The 20,361-nt window shown below is 40.1% G+C and overlaps 1 protein-coding gene across 1 annotated transcript in view; it reads right to left on the bottom strand.

The window, feature by feature from the left end:
- Window positions 1-5,787: 5,787 nt before the first annotated feature.
- The window catches only part of CSGALNACT2 (chondroitin sulfate N-acetylgalactosaminyltransferase 2), a 32,994-nt gene continuing 18,420 nt past the window's right edge, over window positions 5,788-20,361 (bottom strand). The window contains exons 3-8 of the mRNA XM_032116933.1: window positions 14,212-14,428; window positions 13,576-13,677; window positions 11,800-11,978; window positions 10,112-10,206; window positions 8,951-9,032; window positions 5,788-7,795 (exon numbers count right to left, since the gene is read on the bottom strand). Of these exons, the coding sequence (XP_031972824.1) occupies window positions 7,503-7,795; window positions 8,951-9,032; window positions 10,112-10,206; window positions 11,800-11,978; window positions 13,576-13,677; window positions 14,212-14,428 (968 nt within the window). The 3' untranslated portion in view covers window positions 5,788-7,502. The remainder of the gene's footprint in view (window positions 7,796-8,950; window positions 9,033-10,111; window positions 10,207-11,799; window positions 11,979-13,575; window positions 13,678-14,211; window positions 14,429-20,361) is intronic.

Below are 20,361 nucleotides of genomic sequence, written 5' to 3'. Positions count from 1 at the left end.
GTGTGTCCAATGTTATAAGCAATTTTCGACATCAGCATTTTTATGGCTTCTGGATAGCACATTCAGCTTTTGCACAGAAGATGGATGCAGTTGATTGCTGTAAGATAACTTAGGAATATTGGTTTATTTTTCTAATGAAATATTTAAAAAGCAATCAAGTCCTATTGCAAGCAGGGAGTGCTGGACAGTGTGAGACATAATCTGCCCTCTCCTTAAGAGGTGTGAATGAGGAAGAAATTCAAACCACCAGGAGATGCAACAACCAATAAATACATTGTTTCTGATCTATTAGGATGCAGACTTTACAATATCAGCTACTTAGGCTCCTGACAATAATAAAGGCACTTAAACAGAGAATCCCTATAAAAAACAGGGGTTGGCAAAAACATTATATAGTTACTCTAAACTATTAGTAGCACCTACCAGGAAACAAAACCTCCCACAAAAACCAAAACTAAACACACACAAAAAAGTCAAAACCTAGGTCTGTGGCCACACAGAGGAGTCCTGTTTACAAACCCACTTCAGCACTAGGCCTGGAGACCATTTCATAGGATTGAAAGAAAGCTGAACACAAACCAAAGCACCAGCTTCAAACATCCTCACCTAATCCAAGGCAGAAAAGAAGAAACTTGAAATTTAGTGGAAATTGGCTTCTAGTATTTCTAATCTTATCTAGCTTCTTCAGATTCAGGAGCAATCTTAAAAGTAACGTGATTCTGTTTGGGGGCAGAAGCCAAAGGAGTTCCAACATAATCTCATTACAGAGAAAATTACTTAACATCTTTTTAATCCCTGTCACATGAGCACACTACGGCCTCTTCTGATTCTGAGACATTAAATTCATGGCATCTTGCTATCCATCAGTGTCAACATTGAAAGTTGCCTTTAAAATATTTACACAACACCCATTTGTTTACATTCAATTCAAAGAAGATACAACACTAATACAACTAACAACACTCCACCTCCACAAATATTTATTAAATCAAAGAAAAAAGTACAACATATAATCACTCACAGCAACAGAGCACTGGGGGACTCAGCAAACACAGTTGGAAGTGATGGAGTTGACTGAAATCTTGAGTGTTTATGGCACTACCAGAATTTAATGAAACAGTGAACAATTGTTGTCTGGGGATATAATAGCTCACTGTTGAAGAGCGGATCTCACTTCGGAAGAAAAAAAACCACTCCTAAAATATTTCAAAAACATAAAATCCAAGCAAGCAATGAATACTTTGGCAGATGCAAACAAGTCCATTCTGTTTTTCTATACACCTCTTCCCTCACTTTACTACTAAAAAATTTCAGAGTAGCCAAGTATTCCTAAAAGAATTTCACAAGAACCTGGCAGCCAAAAAAAAATCACTTTTGCAAGGTTTTTAAGAGCACACAAACAGAACCCTCCCCACCTCTGACATTTGCTCTGTGGATGCATTTACAGGCCAGAACACCATCCCAGCTGGTCTCCAGTAACTGTGTGGCCCAGGAAAAGCTGTGACTTGCAACCTGAGAGTAGCCAAAGCTGTCTCAGAGCTGCTCTCCAAAACGTTCCTGAGCACCAAGCCATCTCAAAGGGTTTTATTTTTGCTTCAGCCTATCCCTTTAACATGATCATTTTCCCCATGGATTGTAATGAAGTCAGCAAGAGGGCACTTAAGCTTGCATAAGGCTGCAGGAAATCTGTCAAAGAGTTCGGGCTCTCGCAGGGCCAAAGCTGTGCTGTGCCTGTTAGCTCGTGTTTCCACAGCTCTGCTCAGCTTCACCTCCTGGCTCCTCCACATCCATCACACTGGCAGAATATCATTTTCCCCCTGCTTCTCACAGAAGCTCCCCAGTTGTTTCACAGCTGTGACTTTGCTGCCTGGGCACATTTGCCACTGCCTTCAGCAGGAGCCAGGTCAGACACTGTATCTGGGAAGGCTGTTTGACAGCCTCTGCATTACATATCATTGCATTCCACAGATACAGTCTTCTTTTAAAACAGCACTTCTACCCAACATCTGAGAACCCTCCAGTGCTGGCAAAGAGCACATGCTCCCACTGTGGACATGCAAATAGCAAAGCAATTGACCAAAAAAACCCCAAAACAAACAACCCCCACAAAAAAAACAATACACACAAACCTAGGAGCTGAAATTTTCAAGATCAAACACCACCAGAATCATAAACACAAGATCATCTTGCCACTAGCACAACAAAAGGCAGGAATGAGTTAATACCCTCTTTCACCTGCAAGGCAAGTACAAATGCAAAGTATCCTACCTATGAAAGAAAATTACAAAGTCCTTCACTAAGTTAACTTGCACCAGCAAAGAGTTTTTACACCATTTATAGTGAAAGATGAGAGGACATGGGTCAAGACACTTCAGTCATATGTTACATACAAGTCCTGTAGCTACAAGGCAACCTTGAAAGTGTTAGAACTAAAAATGCTCCAGAAAAACTCACCACATGACATGCAAACCTAGAGTAGCTCAAATAAACCAGTTAAATGACCACAAACTTCAAGTTCAGAGGGACTTCTTCACCCTGGAATAGGGCTAAACTAACCAAAACAGAGCTGTGTTTTAATAAAACCTTATGCCAGCATTTAGACTTCAATATTAAAGGAGGTTATTTAACATTCTACTTGTAGGTCAAAAGCAGTTGCTGCACAGCACTTCCATTCAGATCCCAGCTACGACACCTACTCTTTAGACCCACCACAACACAGCCTTGTGAAAAGCAAATAAGGTCTCCTAGTGAAAAGGTGGAAGCCGTTACCTTTCTGCTGCAATCTCAAACATAACAATGAAGCACCTTACTCAAAGCCAGGAGAGAGACCACATTTCTTAGAAAAGAAGGAGAAGCACCTTCTTCTGCCAGCTTCAGGTGCCAACTGAGGGGAGGCAGCTCTTCCCCAGGGCTAATTAACCCCAACTGCCCTCATTATTGCAAGCACCTGTGGCAGGGGCAGCCCCTCAGGGGGCCCCAGCAGGACTCTGCTGCTGGCTCAGGGGGCACCACTGCTCTGCACCTCCCCAAAGGACAGCTGAGCCCATCTCCAGCTGGTACCAACTCCCCAGGGCCTGAAGGCAATCGTGATGCTGAGATTCATATCAGCTGGGAGCCGGGGCCATGTGAAGCCAGCGGCAAAGGGGCAACCAGGGGTGTGTGGGTGCTTGCACAGCTCTCAGGTGTGTCTCTACACAGCCCAAATGCACAGCTCAGTGCCAGGCATTCAGAAAAAATGTGCTATAGTATGTGATATACCACAGAGGCAGGGGTCTGCAGAGCCACTGCCCACCATAGAAACATGAAAAACTGTTTTATCAAAGTCTCCTTTGCTGTAAAGGTTTTCCAGTGAAAACAGGTGGAGACCTTTAGTTTGCAATCAGGCCCAACAAAGAAAAGGTGAGCATCGTTGGGGCATGAACCAAACACTGCTTAAGCTCATTATCCTCATTTTCCTTCACAGCTGAGTAAAATTTGAATGATTTATCTCCTTAAGATGTATTTGAAGAGTCACACAGAGCAAGAGCACCTCAGGCAAATGAAAGCTACACCCACCTTCAATACACAGAAAGCTTTTATCATTACATTGATGAATCAATAAGTTAGTAATTTATGCTGAAACATCATTTTAAAGGTTATTTTAAGATTTTTTTTCCTTTCATTCACTGATCTGACAAAGCAAAAATTTTGTTCTAGTTTATATTTTGGCATGAACTAAAACCATTTAAATGTCTGCATTCAGATACAAGTGGCTAGGGTTTACCCTAACCCACTTCTCTTTCCCTCCTGATGCAATTCTCTTCTTGAACACAGTTTACAAATAAATTTTGGTTTTCATAGGTGTGTGCATCTCAGAGTCCAAAGGATTTTATGAAATTCAAAAAAACCACAGCATTTTCTTCTGAATGCAGGAGACCCAGAATTATTCTCTTTTTTCCACTTTTCCCTCTGTATTTGCTGATTCTCCAAACCAGTATTTACTAGTCTCATTGAATAACATTTTTAAACAAATTCAAAAGCACAACCCACATTCTTTCCTGCCAAAGGTGAAAGTGCGCCCTGAGCTAATCTCATCTTGACTTCCTTTAATGAAGAACACTTCTCTCTAGGGAAGACTACAGATTGTAAATTCATTGGAAAAGGTTAAAATTTATGTGGATAGCATGAAACAAAAAAAAAATTACTTCACAATCCAGTGGAGCATGTTCCTATTTAAATAAAATGTTACTGTATTTACTACTCTAGCACTAAAATGCAGTGACTCCTCCAGGAAACCACTTGGACCACAGCTTAAAAAAAGTATGTTACGTAAACAGCATCTCTCAAAACAGGAGGACAAGGCCCAGACTTGGCCATGTAACCCAAGCACTGACCCTGGGCACACAGACTGTGACTCTGAAGCCTGATTCTTTGCAGTGCCCCAGCAGCACCCCAAGCTGCACAGCGTGGGGTTTATTCTTCCTCTGCACGCAGAGCACACCTTGGGAAAGCCAAGAGCAGGTCTTACTCTCAAGCAAGAGATTTTCATATTTGAAGCATGATTTGCTCCCTTTCTTGGATGAAGTTAGGAAACACATGCAAGGAAGAGTTGCCCATCTTACTGGGAAAGAGCACACCTGCCCTGCATTACAGCTCACAGCAGCAACCAGAAAGCAGCAACACTGCTGCTCACAAACACATGCTTGTAGCAGTGTGGCTGTGCCCAAATGCAGTCAGAAGCTGAACATGCTCAGGCAACTGAAATCACTTTATAATAAAGGTATATCCCACTATTTCTGATCTAGTTCCATTACAGAGCAAAAGCAATGGTGTGCATTCAGACACTGGGTGCACAGAGCTGCTGAGCTGGTGTGTGCCACAGCAACATCTCACACAGGTGGGTATTGCAGGGAGCTGAATTAAGACAAGGGAAACCCTAGGCCTGCAAGGGGTCCTCTGTCAGTTCAGACATCCTCAAATCATGAGCCATTTGGAATACTTGTGTCAATGCCCAACACACATTATTTCCAAGCATTATGACTTCCTTTTTACTCCAATGCATTTGCTTCCACCTTTTGGGATAACGAATGGAAAAAAGTTTCCAGAAGTGGTTCCTGGTGACTACATTCATCTCCAGACCTCCCCCATCACCTTCCAGCATTGACGCCACAGACTGGTCTTCATCACACAGATGGGGACAGCTGACACTGATCTCCCTCGCTGTTGCTGATAAGTACAACCACGCAGTGGAAAACAGCAGAACCTAAGACACCTGGATATCAGCACTCTGCCATGTTTCCAAAACATGAGAACTGGGACAACTGGATCCTTCTGCAGTAGCGTCTCTGTGCTGAGAGCTGATGGGCAGCGATGCTGGACACCTGTGCACTACCTCCAATGCCATTCCAGGCTGTGTCACACAGGGGTGGTGTCAGTGAGAGGCAGCTCCAGATGCTTATTCTTGTGCAGCCAGGACACCAGCAGTTGTCCTATGTTTTAAAGGCTGGAGTCTCAGGAGAATGCCCCACTTGTATCTTTACCCTAAGTCATGATACCAATGTATTTAATCTTGTTCTCACCAGTATCTTAAACTTTTTCTTAGCAAAAACCAAGATATCCAAGTGAGGTAACATCTGGTCTAAGTTTAAGTTGTCTGAGGAACAAACTCTCATATCTGGTCTGGGTAGATACCTGAGATGCAAAATTGAGCTGGCTGGATTTTCACTGCAAATATTATGTGAATCCAGTGCGTTATGCTCTGTACAATATTATTGTAAAAATGTATTTCAAAGAGACAGCTTAAAACAATTTCTAAAATGCAGAAGTTCCATTTATTATATTGAGAATATCAACTGCAAGAAGTCCTGCAATGCATTCTCTTCACTCTAAGTACAATACAGTACACCGTTCTCCACAATAAGTTACATAAAGGCAAATTTTATGTACATATAAAAAACGATCAGTGCCCAGAACTATTTGCACAGCGTATCTGCTATTCAGAAATCAACCATTTAAGTCTTTTAGTTGCCTTCAGAATTCTTGAGCAAAATAAATCCATAAACAGATCATAATTACCTGGTTTGAGAAAGGTTTTCAACTAATATCTAAATTCAGCAGAAACCATGCAAATGGTTTAACCACCGAATTAGAATTCTCTGCATTCATTCTATAAACAAATATATTAAAAAAACGAGGCATGTCATGTGGTATCATATAAGACAACATGGAGAAAAATGACCTGCCTGCATTTGAACTGTTTATGCATCCCAAAACACCCAAAAGGGAAGTACCAAAGTAGTAGTGCCATTGTACAAGGCATTAATGAGACCACAGCGTAATTCTGCTTAAATATACTCAAAAAAAACCCAATAAGAAAAAAAAAATCCCAGAGGGAAAAAAAAAAAAAACCACAACACCCTAAAACATCCTCAAACTGAAAAAGTGAAGAATAAGGCTACTAGGATAATCAGTGGAATGAAGAGCATTGTATAAAGAAAGACTGTAATAGCACTTGCTTTTTCAGTCACTGAAACAACTAAGAGTATATAACACCTTACAAAAACATGTCAGGAAAATGCCCAAAAGAGAAAGAATGCACAAGGACAACATTGGCATAATAGCAAACAGGCCACTAATAAATTCTTATGGGAATGAAAAGATGGTTCCTCAACTTAAAGGATGAGATACATAGGCAAGGCCTTGGAATAAGGAGTGGGGCCAAAAATATTTAAACGAACAAGTTTAATAGCACAGCTCAGTTTATAGAAGGGATGTGACATCTACTGTAGGAAAAGACCGGGCCCAGAAACACCCAGCTAGAATGTTCCCAACTTGTCTGATCCATCACTGAAATAAGAAGGTGGTGCCTCCTTTGCAGTAGGAACTTCCATTATATGCTCCAAAATTCCACTTAAAAGGATTTTCATTCCCACCCCCCAAATTACTCTATATTCAACCATGTCAATGTCTGTTAATACAACAAATGCAGCACCAAGCCCTTGCTGTGGAATCAGCACCCTGCACAGCTGCTGTACTGGTCAGCATGTCCACACATCTTTCATGGTGAGATTATTTTTCCACACCTTTCTCTTGTTTCTACAATGGAGTCTAAGCACAGTATCCTTCTAAAGTCACAGTGCAGTGAGCCATACAGACTGAAAATACTCAAGACACAAAAGATTATTTCATTTAATTGTCAAAAGAATGCAAATATAAGAACAGAAATGTACCACATGGAAAAGTGTTGAATTGTACATTCCCCAGATTTTTCCAGTCGATATTGAAGACACTTTCCTTGAACTACATATGCTGTCCAATTTAGCTGAGGTGCTTGAGCTTGCAAAATATGTAGGTAACAGGGCATCAGTCAAAGGATTACTCGGAAAACAAATACAAGAACCAAAAACCCTCTAAACTCTTCTTCACTGAAAAAGAGAGGCACTGCATTTGTAAGCTGAATTAAGGCTGTAAAATGATGCTGGTTCACTGTGAATTTGAAGTCACCACACGCCCCAGGGGGCCCTTCACCCCACAGGCTCGCTGTTAGTCCTGTAGGCCTGCTTCCGGAGGTGCGCCTCGATCTCGTCCCTGAACACCAGCATGCCGAGGTGCGAGTGCGACGCCTCGTTCATGGCTTTGGACTGGATGCACATGCGGTACTGCTCCGGGGTCAGCTCGTCCGCACAGTGCTTCTCGTGCCACAGGTGGAACAGCCCGGGCACCGGCGTCCTGATCACCATGAGGTCACCGTGCAAGTACTTCCTGTAAAGGTGGACATCCTCGCCGCCCCAGCCTTTCACTTCCAGGTCAAAGCCCCCTACAAAAACAGCATCAGAAATTGTTCTTTGGGCGCACAGGGAAAAAGAGCAACGCTTTCTGCTTAACATGTTACCAGATGTGGCATGACATTCCAGAAATTCTGGAGCAGTTAACTAAGTTTTCCATGCCATAGCATGCCAATTTGAGGGACAGGACCTTCAAGAATACCACATCCTTTGTGGTGGAAACTGCCCAGGACAGAGATCTGCTGGCTTCGGAAAGTCTCTTAGAGCAGTGTCTCCAAATTGCATTATGCATGACATCCCATGTGACAGCTGCAGTAAACTGTAGGCAAACCTCACTGGCTATGCTTTTGGATTATTTTTTGGAAGCATAATGGATTTTAGCAGCTGGAAAATGAAGCAGTCATGCACCATATGAGAAATCCTCTCTAAAAATGCCAGCAATTACTCCATAGGTCACAATTCAAAAGGCTGGATTAAGGAAAGGAACATGGTTCACCATTTTAAGTTCTCTTATTTTTCCAGGACCACGATGAAGAGCAACCCAGGCTCTTGCACAATTTCAAAACTCCAGAATTATAAAGTCTCCATTTAGCATGTACCATACAGATGGCAATATGACTGCTATTAGCAATCAGCCTGCATTCAAGCCATCAGACAGCACACAGGGCAGTATCATTAAATCTTCTGGCAGATTTACATCCTCTGGCAGACTATCTTCACCACCATCTTGCATATTTAAGCACACCAAGCTGTTCTCAGTTTTAAGGACACGCCACAAGGGGGGGAAAGCGCATTGCTAAAGCCTCAAACAACTGTATCCAACTCCTCAAGGTTATTCAAAGGAAAGGATTTGAATGCTTCTTGTCTATGCGAGTGGCTTATTTGAGTGACATGTTTCTTAAACTTGATTCATTTGCTTCAAACAGACACAAAGTACAAAAAAAAAAAAAAAGCAATATTTTTAGAAGTTCTAGAGTGAAACGTTTCTACTGAAACTATTGTGTCTTTTAAAACATTCAACAGATGGGACATCAAAACTTAGAAAAGCTAATTTATTTCATTAGTCAAACTTGTCACACAAGTCTGACTGCTGGGCTTAGGAAAATAATACAAGAAATTAATTATTTCTTTCCTGTCATTAGGTAAGACCAGAGAATCACAATTTTTTTTCTTTAGTCTCATCTTACCAACAGTCAGAAAGTCCGTCCGATATTGGCAAGTCATCCCAAAGCCAAAATCCCGCCAGAAACCAGAGTCCTTCTTGTGTACCTGCAATTTTAAACCAGTATCATTTTGAAATGTAAAATACAACAAAAGGAGGTGCATTGCATTTGGTTTTGCAGAAAGCTAAGCTCTTCCAATCATTTGCTCAGTGCAGGATAGAGCATAGTAACACTTCCGGTGTTTCTGAGTCATGCACTCATGTGGGGCTTCTTAGTGACCTGCTGTTCCCTTCACCCTCCACCTTCCAGTTCCAAACACTCACCCTCACTGCAGTTTCCACATTTACCTTTCTGCTGCACCACCTCGATTTCCTATGTATCTGCCCAGACCAAGCAGTTAAGCAGTCCATTGCTAAATCATCTGTTCCCAATACTCCAATTCCTACCCATTTTTAAGGCCACATTTGTCTCTTGATCTGATATGACAAAAAAAAGTAAGCTTTGTGATTGAAGTCTGCAACCATAATACTGCTAAGCTCAGAAGAGTGAACAGCAGAGCTGTCAGGCAGGGGCTCATTCCTCTCTCAGCTGTGACTACCCAAGGCCATATGCAAAACCTTCCCTCCAGTTTTCAGTAGGATCCTTGCAAACTACTTAGGGAATGAGGGCTATTATTTTTTTCTTTTGATACAGCTCTTCTTCACACTACTCTCTTCTTTTCCTCCTCGAAACCTGTCCATCTCAGAAGTCTCAGCTGCAAAACCCAATTTCATCTATGCAGTCTCTTGAAAGAGAGTTAGACTGGACACTTAACTTTCAGAAGATTTTTGCCTTTCACCAATGCTTTTTTTGCTGGAAGATAAGAAGAAAGTTGCTGCCCTGTAATGCCACCATCCTCCTAAAATACTGGCTTTCCAGGCCAGAATAAGCAACAGATCAGAACTACTAACTTCATTTGATTAATAGCAACTATTTCTTTAAAACTACATGGAACTCCAAGTTTATCTAAGAATGAATTTTGTACTGTTTGACAAGATTTTTTTCCAAGTGCTTTGCCTATGGGCAATGTTTAGATATGCACTGCCAAAGGTCATAAGATATCCCAAACAGACTATTAAGTTACACTTCATTTTGTTTTAATACAAAGCATGCCTAATTCTATCCAGAATAAATCCCACTGCTTACCAATTGCTGCTCCACAGGAGGTGGTATATCTTGGTTGGCATAGACAATAGCAGGATTGTAAAGGCTGAATACCACAGGATAGAAAACCTTTTTCCCTGGAAGTCAAAAGAAAATTGTTACTCACTGTGGGCATGTTTTCTGAAGGCAAAAAGAAACCAGAAACACTCTTTTTACGTAAAATATTACCTATTAGGCATCTAGTGGAAATAAATCAAAACAAGCTGCTAATATTTCCCTCCTAGGAAGCCTGTAATATCTAGTGGGGCAGAGCTCATAGGATTAAAAAAAATACATATGTATGCATATTACACATATTACACTACTGATTTACATTTGCATATAGTTATATATGCTTATATAAAATATTATCTCAGTGTCATACTAGGTGACTGAAATATTCCTGCAATAATGATATGCAGTAAACCTAAAAAATAATCAAATCCAAGTAACACCTTGCATTGTTGAGATTTATGAATTTGTGTCTTTCCACAAACATGTAAAAGCAGGTACATCCAGGATATCCTACAAGGGTATCAAGCATCATGAGCACCCTGACTATGCTTAAAACACCAGTTCTGTGTCTATTATAGAAACCAGATAAATATTTTTCCATGAATGTCGTGCATCGCCAAAGCTGCAAAGGTATTGACAACAGTCCACAAGAATATTCACTGTCCTGACTTGGGCATGAACTCTGAAGGAGTGAGCAGCATTTTCAGATCTCACTTGACACAAAGGTGACAAACTGCCAGTATGAATTGCCAAGCAGTCTCTCGAACTCCCTTCCTTGTTAAAGCTCACAAGACACTCCTCTCCAACAATTTTCCAATTATTTATACAACTTGTTTGATGAAGTACAGAGACAGACAGAAATGAAAGAAAAAGCAAGAAACAGAATCCAAATATCTGGCTTCTGAAGAATTTTCTTGCCTGTTTATTAGATGAAGAAAAAATATCTATTGATTCCAAATTGACATTTGGAGAAAATGCTTTCTGGCTGCAATAAATTTGAAACAAGAGTAAGCATTAAAAAAAACCCAAACACACATTTGACAAGAGAAGGTCTTCAGTAGAATGCTTGTTAACTCAAGAAAGCTTTACCCTTCTTGGCAGAAGCCTGTAGAACAAGCAAGGCTCATACAAACTTAAGAAAAATAATCAGAATATTTCAGAGTTTGGGATTTAAGCATGGACCACTAGCTCAGTCTCCATAAGGAACACACTGCAGCTCTACTGAAAACCATACGTATATGATGTGTTTGGCCATACACGAGTGAGAAGAGATAAAACCGAACTTGTTAGAGACTTCAGCATAACAAAAATCATCTTCCACTGTAGAGCATTACACTGTGTTTTGTTATACAAATTCACATGCAGTCTAATTGTTAAAGCAATTAAACTGTCCAGCTTTCTTTCAGACAACTAAATCTTAAGAAAATATGAAAATTGTATATGTACAAAAAAGACAATTGTTCTTAAAACAAGCTACTCTAATGCAGAAGTTATTTCTCAGTCTAAATATTATTGCCTTTTGTGAAGAATGTGATTCATTTCCCAGGGTGTGTGTGGTACTGAATAAGCTCCACCATTCAAGTCAAGTTTTCTTTGTTTTCAATATGCTCAGCACAGGTCAGGTGAAGTCAAGCACGGTGGCAAGGCTCGGTTCCAGCAACAATCAGGGAACATACCGGGCTCAGCATTTAAGCGACAACTGTTGAGGAATTCGGCTGTGAAATAAACATCAACATCACAGAAGAACATCAGGACCTCGCCCTTTTCCCAGGCTCTGGCACCCATGTCAAGTCCTCGGCCTCGGTTAAATTCCTCATTCAGAGAGACAAGTGTGTAATTGTGGAAGTCAGTTTCTCTACAAGAAAAACAGAGCCAAACCCAAAATCAATCTGTGGGGAGGGGCAGAGGGACCATTTATAAGTTTCCAGCATTTTACAGGATTTCATTCCAGAAATTTAAAAAGAAAAACAGTTATATGATCAGAATGAGAAAAAAAAAAAAAGATCTGTTACACTTAGCTGTCTATTTTAATTTTAAACCTTGTAAAATGATAGAAATCAGTCTTACTTTAATAACTCCACTTCATGTTTAATCATTCAGACAGATTAAAAGGCCTTTTGTTATCTGACATGAATTAAAATGCTCTCTTGAATTACAATGGCATCTAAAATTTGCCCCCACAAACCAAGAAGTCCTGATTAACAGAGAAATAGCTGTCTTCACCAGTTCAGAGAAGACTGCAAACAGGAAGCCAGAGTCCTGGCATCACCAGACGCATGGGGCAAAGGCCATCTGTGTGGTGGTGCCACCATAACCCAGGCATTTTGCTTCTCCTTGCTATTTACCAGTAGCACATGGGCCTGTACGCACAGCAGAAGAGGGAAGGAGCAGCAAGAGGAGACTGAAAACACACTCAGAGAACATCTTCAAGCAAAGTTAAGTGTCTACTTCAAAGACACTTCAGAGGACAATGCTTGAAGAGAAAAGAGTGAAGATACTCAACAGTAGCACCACTAAAAAGATACAGAACCAGGTAAATGCTCAGTGAGCCTGCAGCACTGGCTCAGTGCTCTGAGGACATCTCACAGAGAGCAGGGCAGGCAGCAGGGGCCTCAAAAATGGAGGGGCCCAGCACACGGCAGGTGCTAGGGAGACTACAGCAAAAAAGGCAGAAATTCTCTCCTCCCTTCCTACAAGATGCCTGTACATGTCAGGCCAACTCTCCATCACATGCTCCAAGCTGGTGACAAAGTAGCCAGTGTCTAATCTATGTCATCGAGAGTAGCCTGGCCAGCACTGTGAGAGAGGGATCACACTAGAGCTCAAGGGGAAAAAGCTCCCAGCTCAGGGATGAGCACAAGAGCTCAGGGAGCGAAGAAACGTAGGTAAAGGATGCTAACACCTCTCCCATCTCTCTGGAGCAAAAATCATAAAAGACACATTCAGGAATTTTACATCCATAAACGTAATGCTACTTGCTGAGACAGCCATGATGAACTGTGCTTAAAGTTATTTTACAGCCAAGAGTAAGTAGGCCTACTTTGTACATTTTTGTTCCTATCATTAAATAAAATTGTCTCTCCAGTGAAATAGCTATTGAAATGTACATCCCAGTTCCAAAGAACTTAAGCTCTGATCAAGCTGTTAGCGTGACTGAATATGCACTGCAAAACTCATCCCTGTTGTTATCCCTGTTGTTTTTTGGACTGCCAGATAGAAACCTCAAAGTCTTTTCTGTCTATAAGTTGATTTTTGTAGTCTTCAGGAAACTTTTGCAACCTAAGCTGTAAAATGCCAACTATAAATAGCATACAGTAAATAAAGCATACTTTTCCTAGTAACCTGAAATGGAGTATAAATTTATTTGGTTTATTTTTTCATTCTTTTTAAAAACTACTTAAAATGCCAATCAATATTGTTTGTACTGACTGATGTTGAATTGATACACTTACCTAGCTACAGATTCTAGGATGCTTTTCACTTCTGATAGACCATCTTGTCCGAAGTACACCACTGTGAGGTGAACACGCTTATCCTGATGAATACACACATCCCTATAAGCACAAAGATAAGCTGATATTAATAATTACTTGCAACACAATAAAAAACTTCAGGTACTTAAAAGCTACTGCATTAAAAAGTATTAGCAGACTGGAGTGTTCTGGTTAGGCATCAAATGGCTTCAAAGAAAACAAGGAAAGATGTTTTCCCCTCTTCTTTCCCCATCTTTCCCATTTGAATCAGAAGGTTCCAATACTGTGTGTCACATTCCAATACCTTATTTTATAAACAGGTACTCTGTACATTTACAACTAATGTAAAAATTATGTTCAAGATCATCTGTGTCCAGGTTCACAATGATCCTGACATTTGGTCATTTTGCTGCAATTTGAGAATCTCTCAAACCCTTTTAGAAGGAATGTTTTCTCCATACTGTAGGTTCAATTACACACACCCCAAGGCAGTTGCACACAATGTTGGAATCATTAGCTCCACTGCAAACCAACCAGAACAGGAATTCATTTTGAAAAGGAAACAAAATACTGAAAATCAGCAACATAGCTCACTATATAATCTCATGCACCTACCTAAAGTTTTGCATAAATTGTGCAAATGCCTCAGTTCTTCCAGCAAGAGGAACAATAATGTTAATGATCGATCTAGAAATATCGACCGTTTCACTCTTCACTTTCATGAGGGGTCCAAAAGGTCGGAACAAGGTGACATGCCTGTACTCCATGCCATCCATCTTCTTATAAAACAGCTCATACTGTGTCCCCTTATCTCTTTCTGTACGATAGTAACCTGAAGAATAAGTCACACAAGTAATATGTAAAGTCAAAGATCCCGGAAATTGTATTTCAGAAACACTGATTTTCCTAAGAACTAAAGAAGTGGGGACAAACCTTCTGGGTTTCTCCTAAAAACATACAAAGTTTCCACAAACTATTATTGATCACAATCAGCCTTCTACCATTTTAGGTCAGACCTGAGAAACAACCCCAAACTCCAGCTTCCCCTGCTTCTTAGAGACAACAGGTTTTCTGGTCCTATGCCAGCTTCTCAGACAGAATTAGAGTTGGGTCTTCCCAACAAAAAGGGAATTCAGCTATTTGCTATGGAAAAGGATGGCTGAAATTTAATATTGCCTGCTCTTAAGCCGTTCAGTAAGAATCTAGCCCTGAGCTAGTCCACAGTAAAAACTGAGATCATCTGGCCAGTGATCAACACAAGAAAAGCACAATTTGTTCTGTGGGCAGAACAAATGACAGTAACTTGCTTGACAAAGTCTGCAAAATCTGACATGTGGCATCGAAACAAAACAACTGTGTGATAATGCTGGAATGCTTTTAAATTGTTTTCACTGCTGAGCAGTAGTTAATGCTTTCTATCTGATAAATTAGTGGCATTTTACTATACCCACAATCTTCTAAGGACATAGGCAGAGGTTTTCTATGTGGCTGTCACACTTCAGGACAACAATGCTAGTCCCCCAGAAACAGGACTATCTGTTGAGAGATATTTTACTCCTAATGGGTAGAAAAAATCTGTCCCCTTCAGAACATGCTCCTTCATCGTGTCCCATTCAGAACAAGCTCTGTGTTGCCAATTCCACATCTATGCTACCCTGAGAATAAGAAATGATGACAGGAAAAATCCTCCAACAAAAATGCCTTATGAGCATCCCACCTCTGCTCTCTTCTCACCAGCCAGGAAAAGAAGAACCACAAGCTACGCCATGAACTGGCATTACATTCCAGTTAACTGGCCACCCAGACCATAGAGAAAGTTACAAACAGCTGCATATTCCCAAGTGTGATGCACACCCCTGCCCTCACAGGATGCATTTCCATTCACCTGGCTGGCCTGAACTGCCCCTTCTCCAAGCCAGTGTCCTCAGCAGCTGAAATCCCTCCCAGGCCTCCCACCCAGAAAGCAGCTGGTGGCAGGGCACAGAGCAGACAAGCCATATGGGCAATACAGAGGGTTCTCTTTTGTATCCAGTATTGATATAGTCCTTTTTGTCTCATCTTCTTTAGCAACTGAAGTCAACATGGGACAAAGTATGTGAAGGGAGCAGCTCTCAGCCTCAGAGCACCTTGGGTTTGACTGTCTCAGGAACCAGAAAGAAGGGATGATAGAGCTTTTTGGCTCTCCTTATCCCCAGGGAAGTATTCCTCCATGTTCCCTTCCCTTTCAATACAAGAAGCAAAGGAATGTGCATACCACCTTGACCTAACTTCTTTCTCTATATCCCAGATTCCATTTACAAAGAAAGAATCCTTTCTCTAAATCTACCTAACTCTCTGTTCCTCTGCTCCAGCCTCCATCCTCAAACCAAGCCCAGTTTCTTTCACTGATGCTCCCTCTTTCTGCCCAGCAGCCTCTCTTTTACAGCAAGCGCCTTATGCCTCGCCCACACTCAGCTCTGTAATCCATTCCTTCTTGTGGACAAGTGTGTGCACTGGCAGATCCAACGGGAAACGTGGATGACTACCACAGAGGGTCTGTGGGACGCATGTTGTAGCAGAACAAGCTGGTCCATCACACTGGAAGTCAGTGAAAACTGAACCTCTTAACTCAGATGGTTTTAACCTTTGAACAAAGTTCTGCAATGCTCTCCTTGAAAAGACTGAAATTCACATTTATGCTTTTGTCAACACAGAGATGCATGAAGTATGCACCACATTTTAATGCTAATTTTTAAATCATTATTAATTACAGGCACTGAAAATGGTGTTTCAAACAATGAAAGTCTACAATGCTGACTGTCAGAAGCAGCAAAAGATTTTCAATCCCTCTCAACCCTTTTCCATTCCAACCTTTTGTGCTGCATAGTCCAGCACTGTAGCTTGAAAACAGCATCGTGGTTAATGGAGCAGCCGATGCACCACTATGCTTGTACCTCATGCTTTCATGTAATATACAGCAAACACTTTGTACCAGGACTCCTGGGGAAATTAACATTCAGCATTTTATATTTTATTCTTTACTCTGTTATCCAATAGCTGTTTGCAGATAAAAATACCATTTACAATATAAGCAAAGTTTTTAAAAAGCACGTCAGCTGCCAATAGCCTATCTTTAATCAAAGATTAAGCTTAGATGTCAGTCTACAACAGAAGGCTGAAGTACAGAATAAAAATTTCTAGATTAATTAAAAAAAAAGAAAACAAAAGCAAACCCCACTGCTGTACTTCATAAAGACATTAATATGCAAATTCAAATACAAATAGTGCCTTGCCAACATTCAATTGTTGAAATACAAGATTTCAAACTTTTGAATCTCAACATGCTACTAGAGCCACACTTCTTTTAAATACTATGTACTCCTTGAGTTATTCTCCTTGCTATGAGCTAACCTCTGTTGCTAATCTACTAATTTGAATACTTTTATGGGACTAAAGTTTCTATACACAGAAGCCAGATTTCAGAACAGCCAGAAAAAGAACCCACATCTGGTTTACTTCTTAGTGTATTCAGGTTTTTAACACTTGGAACTGACTCATTTAATAAAACCTGTTATCTCACCTTCCAACTGGCATATGCTGGCTGTCATCCAAAATAGAACTCCTCAAGCAAACAGGTAAAAAGCAGTAGAAATAATTTAGCAGCTGCTATTTCTGGTCCATGAAGCTTTTCTCCCTTTGCAGAAGTTCTGTTTCTCACCAAACATACTAAACATAGGAATCCTGGGGATCAGTTACTATCAAAGCCAAAAAGCTCTTTTTCTATTACCTTGAATATTTTACGACTACCAAGAAAGTGTTTGGGCTATGGAATTTAAGATGTATGACCTGGTTTTTTTGGTGTGTATTAGAATTCTCCACTGAAGTTCCCAGGACAGTGGCCAGTTTCTGATCTTATGCAGCACACATGAAAGGGGCTGTTTGCATGACAAACAGTCCACACTGTTCTATGGATGGCAAGGACTTTGGAAGAGTTTTGATTTAAGCTGGCAGCAGGGGAATAAAGGATTTTTACATGCCACGGATGGGTGGGGAGTCTTCCTGTTAGATGCAGATCTGAAGAAAGTTTCTGGATGTTGCTCAGTTTCAATTGGAAACACAGAATCAGGACCCAAATAGCACTGCTAGACATTCAATACCAAGACTTTTATTAGCAATTAGATAATTGCTTCTGTTTTCCAAAGGTTAATTTTAAAGGTTTGTGCAACGGAAGAGCTTTTAATCTCTTGATAAGAAAAGCCAATTACACTGATAAATGTAAACCCAAATAAGCCAGTTACACTGATAGTGAAGTGTGTCCATGAAGGCTCCTCAAGGCTTCTCTGTCACCATTCAAGACTTAGCGTCACAAGCTTCTGGAGAAAGGGAACAGGCAGAGGTAATACTATTATCTCCTCTAAATTACTCTCCATTTCTCAATATTATCAAATACTGATCTCAAATAAATCTATTTTTAACTGAGGACTACCTTAGATTGTGCAGTTCAGCAAGTAGGTCCATTGTTCATAATCCTAAATCCATTCATTCGTGAAAATATGTAAAATTGCATCTTTTATCCTCACTAGGGATACTCCTCATCCACAGGGAATAGGATACTCTTGTTTCTCATATACTTAGATCTAATGGAAACACTAAGAAAAAAAAAAAAAACAACTTCAAAGTGTTTCTCAACTGCAAAACAAGACTTCTTTTCAGGTCAGATTTTTGTTCTGTTAATATTAGAATTCTGGACGTTTCATTATGGGTTGCTGCAAAGGAAAACAGGTACAGCAAACAGAGCTGAGAAATTTGCTGGTTTTCTCTTCATCAGCAGAGCAAGTCAATTGAGCCTTGTGAAAAATAATTTGAAGTTCTCAGAAAGTATCTTTGTAGTTGTAATATATACTTAGAAATCTTTTTTTTTTTTTTACTTAGTGTTATTGTTCAAAGCCTGCACATAACCATGACGTGGCTGTGGTAGCTCTGCCTTCTCATAATTCCAAAGCAGATTTGGATCATCCCTTTGTCTTGCAACACTAACAAGATAACATCAGTTCAGAAAACACTTGGCCAGATTGCTCCCTGTTGTGGATACAGCTTCCTTGCATCACTGGCAGAAGACAGAGTATCTTCATGCAGAGCCCACAGAGGCTGAGCGTGCAGCAAGGCAGCTGCATGAACAGTTAAATCAAGGACACAGAGCAAAAATGCAATGAGTAAGTTCACATCCATCAGCATATATTTGGAACTTTTTTGGCCTATGCAGTATTAGAAGTAATAAAAATCAGTAGATTCAGACTACCATGAGTATTATTGATAATTAAGTGTACTTCATCAGAAAAAAAGTTTCTTTAGGAAATTTCTATTTATAAAATAGAAAGCAGATAATTTTTAAATTCAAGTTATTAGTATTGGTTGTCTCAAGGTACTCCAATAGAGAGATATCCTAAAACACAGTAAGAAAAAAAAATTCTTGATTTTTTTTTAAATAACAGTGATAATTCACTGACTGGGCAACAGAAGCAACATAAATACTGGGAAAGAACTTCAGACATATTCAGCACACATCAAAAGACACCATTAAGTAAAATCATCTATAAGAAAAGATATTCTAAACTTATTTAAACAGTCACCAAATTCTCTAAGGAGAAAGTACCTGAAAGTACATATCACAAAATATTACATAGTTCAAAGTTTAGTCTACTATTTCACAAGTCTAGGAAAAGAGCAGACATAATCCGCAGAACCAAATATTGACATATATAAAAATAGCCTGTTGAGGTAACAAGCTAGAACACTTTAGAATAAAAATGCCTATTTCTTGTAGCACAGTTTTGTGGGTAAGTTTTTATACACAGATACGCAGTAGTTTTGAGGAAAAAAATACTGCAAGTCAGAAGATAAAATCAGCTTATCTGTACTGAGCAAAAAACATGATGGTTATGTATTAACTAAAGCAGTACCATGTTTTCTCTTTTGTCCCAGAAGTAAAAAAAAAAATATCCATACACCAAGTTTCTCAGCCTCCAATTTCAAATTGCACAATACTCTAGTTTTAGTCACAAACCACTTGTTACAAAATAATTACCTATTGAAGAGGATGCAGAACTTAAATTATTTGCTTCGACTAAAACCAACTTTAAAAAACTGTCTCTCTAAATGAGCAACACTAATCCAGCAACCATTTTGACATGCTCTTAGGACAATTGCAGGACCTGCTCTGACATCAGTTGATACACCAAGTCTGCTATGCAATTTAAACCTACCAGTTTATGACAGCTTAAGGGAGCAGTATTTTCTAAATAGAATGGCAGCAGCTTTTCAATTGGACTTCCATCAAAAGGGGATGCCCAGGCAATGGAGGCAGAGTGCTAGAGCCCACTCACGGGGCTGCAGGGCAAGGCACCTGCACATACCAATATTGGCTGGGTCTGCTTCTTACCTCTGAGTTTTAGAAAAACAGGGGTGGGGAAAAAATATGTGAACATTGAGAAGCTGCCTTTTATTCCTGGCTAAATTAGCTAGTAGTATTTGCACTAAAAAACCCACAGAATACCCACACAACCCACATCTTCTGTCTGAAGAAAGACACTAATAGATATAGATAACGCTATGGCTGGTTGCTAACACATCCATAAGCAGCATAAAATACTTGTCTTTCCCTAAAGTTCCCGTAACCCTGTGGTTGAAGTTACTGTCTTTACACCAAAAGGAAATTCGTTTGATTTCCATAAACAAATACTGGTGTGAACAGAAGCAGAGGCACGAAGTATAACTCTAAGGTTCTAA

Source organism: Corvus moneduloides, chromosome 8, assembly GCF_009650955.1.
Source record: "Corvus moneduloides isolate bCorMon1 chromosome 8, bCorMon1.pri, whole genome shotgun sequence".
NCBI lineage: Eukaryota > Metazoa > Chordata > Aves > Passeriformes > Corvidae > Corvus > Corvus moneduloides.
Note: the sequence above shows the minus strand (reverse complement) of the source record. Positions and strands in the feature narration are given on the sequence as shown.